The sequence below is a fragment of the Formica exsecta genome, unplaced genomic scaffold (assembly GCF_003651465.1).
Source record: "Formica exsecta isolate Colony F162 unplaced genomic scaffold, ASM365146v1 scaffold243, whole genome shotgun sequence".
NCBI classification, from domain to species: domain Eukaryota; kingdom Metazoa; phylum Arthropoda; class Insecta; order Hymenoptera; family Formicidae; genus Formica; species Formica exsecta.
The window spans coordinates 106,733-114,357 of record NW_021849707.1 but is presented as its reverse complement, the minus strand read 5'-3'; the positions used below and the strand labels follow the sequence as shown (position 1 = coordinate 114,357).

Below are 7,625 nucleotides of genomic sequence, written 5' to 3'. Positions count from 1 at the left end.
CGGAAGATGACAACGTCAAATTTCAACCCATTCATCGGTGATTTATTAAGCCGCTCGCGAGTGATAATTACCAGATTGTGTATGTCATTATGAAATAACTGTTTAAGAGATTGCGCTATTAATTTACATATGAAAGATAACAAATATGATAGCGAGAGAGTTGAATCAAGGCAAATTTGACTATTGAATTTGTAGGAAAAATCAGTGACCGTGTAGATTAAAAATAGCTTTGAATCTGAATTGTTTGCAGATTTATGTCATTTTTACGATTCATGTCATGGCTGATTTTTTTGTGCGAACCTAATAATGCGAATAATCTATTTTGTTTTAGAGCTTTGTTTCGTCTCCACCTTTATCCAAGAGAGATATTGCACATTTTTTATGTTTAAATAAATGGAAAAATAGATAGAAAATTTATTCGCAGATTTCAGGCCATTTTAGAGCCATAGTACTTGAATAATATTTATACGATTTTTAAATAATTGTCACGTATATGTTACGAAATATAATATAAATATATTCTAAATTTATTCACAAGGTTACGGCGTGTGTGTTGCGCGTAAAGAGTATAATGCAACGTGTCATTGAGAAGTTGTATAGTATTGAATTTACTAGAAAGATTTTAGAATGTCGTCACATGTTATGCGAGCTTTCGAGAATCTTCGGTACTGTCGCGAAATCTTGTAATGAGCTTACCAAGTCGGGAAGCCTTATATTGGCACGTCCCGCGGCAAAGTAGACGCGAAAAGTGGCAAACCGTTGCTGGCAGTTGTGCGTGCGTCACGTGCCGGGATTTCATGCTCCGTAAAAAGCCGTAAAAAAAAGCGAGCTGCTGAGAATTACGATTCGTAACACATTCGCACATATCTGAAAGATAGTCGACAGAGATCAACATAACACGGTAAGTTTATCGATAACATTACAATTAAAGATACATGTGGCCGCGAAAATTGTTTTATTTTCACGAAATTTAATTTTTATCCTACTTAGAGAAATATTTATATATAAATATAATATTTCATTATATTTTTTTATATTAAATTGGTAAAAATATCTATTATTAAAGTTAAAATCGAATATTTTATAAAATACTCTTTATACTTTAATAACTTAACGCGGGATAATATTTAGCACTAATTGCTTCAGAAATAAATGTGCGTTAAGAGATCGTCACAATGTTACCTTAAAGCCGATAAAGTCAAAGTCAAGTAATATGCCCTCGTTTTCAGACTCATTTTCAATTATAACTAGCCAAATATTTGATGGGGCGAGATATAATATTGATGCGATGATATAGCCCGAGCTCGCAAACGACGGTTTATGTGTGGTGCATGAAAGCAACGGTAGAGAGATTAAACTTTCGTAACTACGCATACAACAGAGTGATTCCCCACTTACGGCAGAGGGATGCACTGAGAATGAGGGCTCGCCGGACGTATCACTTTCCATAGAAATGATCGCGCGCAGCTCCGGGCTGTCCTTTGCCGATAACTGTCCCGCCGTTGCAATTTCCACGTTCATTGACCGCAAGCTCCATTCCTCGGAATTGCGTTGCCGCATTTCATATCACTTTATTGCGTACAGATTGTACAGTAAGTGGTCTCGTGCACAGAAATTTAAACTGACTTTAAGAGAATTTTACTTCGCGCGTTCTGTCATATATGTAACTACACGTTGATAGTATATAATGGTATATATATATATATATATATATATATATATATATATATAATCAACTATCCAATACACTCTTACATCTATTCACATAATATATTCTATATCACAATAATGCTATTATATTTTTTTACAAAATATAGAAGTACCGAGTGGCGCACCAGAACCTCCCTTGTTCACTGAACGTTTCCAAGAGGTACTTGTTCCCGAAAAAGGTACCTTTAAGTTAACCGCCAAAGTAACTGGAAATCCTGTCCCGGAAGTTATTTGGCTGAAAAATAACAAACCGCTTGACAAATCGCCCAATATCATAGAAAGTTACGACGGTGAAAACATCTTACTCGAAATTAGAAATGCGGATTCAGAAATTGATACTGGAGATTATAAATGTGTCGCCAGTAATCCGGTCGGAAAAGCTTCACATGGTGCAAAAGTAACGGTAGACGTTGCTAAAGTCTCTTTATATATATATATATATATGTACCATTATGATATACTATCAATATGTAGTTCTCTTTTTTACACGCGCATCGATCGTTTTCGATAACAGACGAAGAGTGCGTCGATGCGTAGAATAGGAATAATGATCGAGCCAACTTTTCTAACTGGGTGTTCGCGATGGACGACTTCGGAAGTGGAGCATTGGACGACATTGTACTGTTACCTCATAGTGACCAACTTTCCGTTCGTGACGTAACATACCCATGTGCCCATTTAATTATGAAGCGAGTAATTATGCAACTATTGGTAACAGCCGGCAATGGACCTGGAGATCGATTTTCCTCTTTTCATTGTGTCCTTAATACATCTTCTGCCATAAATATTATATTATCAGAATTACTTTATTAAAACATATAATTATGATTCTGATTATTATAATTATTATTTTGATTATTATAATTACTAGTCTGATTATTATAGATCAAAGACAATAAAATACTTCCTTTTTACAACTTTGATGCTGTCCGTAACGTTTTTATGTCATGATTTCATACGATTTCGCCACTCACAGTGAACAAACAGCTTTTATCGGCCTTTTACTCTTCGTGACGAAGCATGTGATGTCGTAGCGTTTGTATGAACTGAAACAAATCAGTCGTCTATCGATTCGCTCTGCTTCTACCGGCACACCCTTTACGAATCATATGAAAGCGTCGATAAGACGTGGCACGTTCTCTATCAAATACAATTACAATCAATCGTTGGCCTTAATACGTTCTAACTTGAAATCTGCCGTCCACCCGTTTTCGTCGAGCGAGCTCGCGAGTCATCGTATCCCTATTATTCGTCGTTGAATTGTGAACAATAGAGTCAAATTTTGGTAACCAGCCAGTCAGTCATTGAAAAGGTAAAAGGGAGGAGGGACTAGAATGGGAGAAAAAGCGGAAAATAGAGCATTATATAGAGATCGTGCTCTGGTAAAGGCTGTTTTTTGTCTCGATAACAATTATACTATTCTTTGCAATTTATTCAATACGATATGTAACGCGAAATTCAATTTATCAGGATCCATGTTTATTTTTGTAGCTTCGCTTTCTTTTCTATATTCTCGAAGATGCAGAGAACGAGATAGGAACGAAAAATTATTAAAGCTGCTTAAACTGCCGCAGATCGAGCAAATATTAGCGAGTTTTGAATCGCATGCAACTAATGTGAGCAAATATTACGTAAATTGCAAATTTCCTCTGAATCCATTTTGCGATAAATGGCATTGAATAATAGCGATTTATGAAATAAAACTTGTAGTTTATTTTGTCACAATTTCAAAATGAGATTATATATATTACTACACATTCAAATAATTTCACCTAATATTTCATAAATTGAAGTCACTATTACAACATTTTATCTTGATCATATGCGAAGAACCGCGAATTTTAATTTTGCATGTCGAAAAGATTGATAAGAAGTGCAAATGTAAGCTCGAAATTTGATCATCTGTCATGGTCATCGCACCCACTCTCAAGTATGCGTATTTCCTCCATATAGGAATGCCACGTGCGACCGTGTTCACGCACACATACATTTCGGAAGAAGAATATATGTTCTTGATTCAACTACCTCCCACATACATTGGCTTCATCCTGAAGCCGATTATCGTAAATTATTATGTAATGAGACAACTTCCCTCAAACTTGTGACCTAAATTATTAATTGATAATCAATATTATGCGCTGGTAATAACAATTAACGAGGCGTAGTGATCAATTTCCCCGATTTGGATAAATAAAGTTAAAATTCTGAACGCATAAAAGTGATTTTAATAAAAATTCATAATATTCCGGCGGCTTTAACTTTCTCGGCACTTGTAAAAGTGATTCTGCCTCTCGATCTCACTCGATTATGTGTCGATAAAAACGTTACATGTTTCTATTTAATAAAAACATGTTATTTTCATTAGATATCAACAATTTAATGTACAGAGTACCATCATATGTTTTTACAATGTTCAACATTGAAATCGATACTTGCAGATGATCGCTGCATGGTCATTATGAAGAAACGCGGAAACAACGAGAACAAGGGTAATAAGAGTCGTCAGAATGCAAATAATGCAACGGAGAAGTGGGATTCGGGAGATGTGAGCGATGACGATAATCAAGGCTTTGGAAACTGGCTTCGGTCCAGTACCGGTGTCGAAATGTTGCGACTCTTTGTAATCGCGAATTCGATTTTGGTCTTTGTGACCATGGGTTGGCCGAATATGAAAGAATCTTTCTACATAATCAGAGATTACTTCGTAGGAGAAGAGGATTAAATTAATCAACGAAAAATAACTTATAAAGAAAGATACTTAAAAACAGCGTTATATAAATTTAATCAGTTTTAAAAACAAGTGTATTTTTATAAGACAATCTTATTCCTCAACAATAATCCTATTTATTACGATTGTTATATATTTTAACGTTGGCTTTATTTTTATCTTTTATGTCATTGATAAATCTAGAGCATTATCACAGCATGAGTTCTTTAAAATTTGACATTGATATTAAAACAAGCATCGAAATCGATAAAAAAACAGGTAGCAGATAATTATTGAAATTGATAGATTGCTATTTCGTAGAAATTATGTTGCTTATTGCTGATTATACACGTAGAATGTAAATAATTTATCTTGTATTTAGTTTATCTCTCTCGTAGTAAGAATATTTTAAGATCGGCGAGAGATCCATAGGATGGTAAGCGATGAATAATAGCCAGCTTTCAAAAGACTTAATATCCTTGCAAATACAAACGTCTGTCAGAACTTTTTTTTTAGATAGCATTTGAAAGTCAAATGCACAGATCGTGATATTTGTGTAAGATAAAGCTCGTCTCTCTGTAGTTTTTTTACTGCAAGTTCTAGAATTTGAAGGAATAAAAACATCGTAAAACTTTTAGCAAAACAAGCGAATAAAAGACAGTTATTAAATCTAAATTTTAATTTTAAGTTAATATCAAACTTAACGACGGTTTAAATTTTAGAAGAAATATCAATTCTAACAATGTATGTCGCGTGTCAATCTTGCCGAGTGTGTTAGACGACAGAGTTATAACGTATTTATAATATATAAAGTATTTATATACTTGAGATACATTTTTATTATAATTCTATATATATTGTATATTATATCTCGCTAATCAATCACAAGCAGGACCTTATCATGTTAGCGTTCGCCGTTCGCGGTGTGGTCCTGCTTGGCGTGTTGAGTTGGTATAGCGCCACTGTATGGAAGATGATCGATGGTTACTTCAAGGACCAGTTTCGCGGTTACTTGCAGGACGAATATCGCAAGCATCCGCGGATGAAAGTCGACGTCGAAAGTATCAGGATCGTCGATAAGGGACCCGTTCCAAGCGTGTTGTCGGCCGAGTCAAGTCTTAAATACGGCATCGCGGAGATCTACGATTCTGACGCGACTTGTCCGGTCGACATTATAGACGCTTGTCAGCAAGCAATCGGAGCTTCGAACGGAAAGTCGGAAGAATCGGTGGCACGTGGTACCGGCGAAAACGCGGCCGACACCGTTGGCGTTAGTCCCACCTTTAAAAATGCATTCCCGGAGAACGAATTTCCAGGTCGATCAAAGCTGGAAAGTAGGAAATCATCGAGCGGCAGCGACGAAGAGAATGACGAAGAGAGGCAACCGAGTGCTATCAATCAAAACGGCGATCGTGAGAATGAGGCGATCAAGAAGTCTCCCGCGTCGTACTCGCGTCGTCTCAACGAGAAGAGATTATCGAAAGCCTCGAAGGAAATCTTGAAAGAAAGATCGCGGGAAAAGCCGAAGAAACGAAGAGTAAATAAAATTGTTCTGACGGATACCGATTTTGCCGGCGCGAAGATCAGGAACGATGCAAACGACGATTTCTCAGAGTTCGAAGAAGAGGATGGTCAGAGAGTCCGCGAGGAAGGGATTCTCGTATCTGAATTGCCATTCAAGCCTAAAGCGGACATTGGCGACTTGGATAGGGTTACTGCAGAAGAGTTTTGTCCTCTGACCTTGGAGGACGAGGCTTCCTGCGGAGAAACCACCACGTGGCCGTGACTACGCTTGATGCACCGTCGTTGCATCGTGGAATTGAAAGTATTAGATCGCACGAGAAAAGTTATGCGTTAACAGCGGGATCTCGAAAGGATTAGGGACATGCTGAGAAGAGAGAGAAAGAGAAAACTGAGAATATTATTAGAATAAATCTGTTCAATCAGTTTTGCAGTTCTATTAAAGACACTGATGATAGATGCAGTATGAAAATATTTGAAATCTTCATGTTTTTATTGATGTATTGCAACACTTTTGAAATAAAATAAAATAATGATATATAAGATATAAAATATCATATTATAAATAAACTATAGCAATATATTATGTAGCAATATATCTTGTTACCTTTTTATTTGATAAATTAATTCAACTAGATCTTAACTAGATACAACTTAAATTTGTATTAATATTTTGTCTTTTTAAATCATATATAAAATACATGTTCATATATAACTTGAATTGAATATATATGTATATACATATAATACATTTTCTTTTATATTTCTTGTTATGTCTTTAAATTATCACACTAATCGAGGGTATGTTTTCGCTGCCTAAGGATATTTCGAATCCAGGACAGATATAAGTAATTATGTGAATCGAATAAGGTCACTAAACAGACATCGCTGTCCTTTGACCTTGGGAGAAGAGATTCTACTTTAAGAGGAGAAACTATCGAGTGGCCGTGAGAAGTCAGAGAAATCGCGATGTACGGTGTCGTATTGGCTTTCAACGAAAAAATCGTAAAATCACGCGATTCGTCTGCAGATATCTCATCATAATGTATGCACTGAAGGATGAAAAAAAATTTGATATGTAAATGTTATTATGAACACATTGTCGTGTTATATAAAGATGATAAGATGATAAACATATCAAGTTTCATGTTAATAATTAAATAACACGTGGGAATATAATTTCAAAGAAAACATAAGACCGAGGTAATACATATTCTTAACATTATCACACTTCGTCTATTAGATAATAAAACTCACGAATTACTAATAGTAAAATAATCATATTTTATCTTTTATTCATTGTGCGTGACAATGGAACTCCGTAATTTTAATAAGCGGAAGGCGTATATAATTATGCATACATTTTCGGAGCGGTAGAGGAAATCGCATATTATCTCAAGTAATGAGAGACACATCTATTTTTCTCGCAATATATTTAAAAAAGAGTATTTATGTACTGCGTTTATGTTTCTTTGTACTCGACTGAAGCGATTTTGATTGCTATCATTAAAGTTAATGATTTATCAACGGATATACGCCAACGGTTCATGCAAATCAGCTGTTCCGTTAGTGCAGTTAGGCGCAAATGTAAACACATTGAGAAAATTCATTCATTATTATTGAACCGTAAGAAAAGTTTCTCAAGATTGTTCTGAATACCACCTTTCAGCTTTTAAACTTGTATATT

At 35.4% G+C, this 7,625-nt stretch overlaps 2 protein-coding genes across 2 annotated transcripts; both read left to right on the top strand.

Annotated features, from left to right (window-relative positions):
- The first annotated feature begins 4,153 nt into the window (after positions 1-4,153).
- LOC115236063 lies at positions 4,154-4,507 on the top strand. The gene has a single exon (XM_029808259.1). It carries the CDS (start codon positions 4,160-4,162, stop codon positions 4,430-4,432), a length of 273 nt encoding a protein of 90 aa, XP_029664119.1. The 5' UTR covers positions 4,154-4,159; the 3' UTR covers positions 4,433-4,507.
- Positions 4,508-4,649: 142 nt separating this feature from the next.
- LOC115236062 lies at positions 4,650-6,653 on the top strand. The gene has a single exon (XM_029808258.1). It carries the CDS (start codon positions 5,319-5,321, stop codon positions 6,201-6,203), a length of 885 nt encoding a protein of 294 aa, XP_029664118.1. The 5' UTR covers positions 4,650-5,318; the 3' UTR covers positions 6,204-6,653.
- Positions 6,654-7,625: the final 972 nt, after the last annotated feature.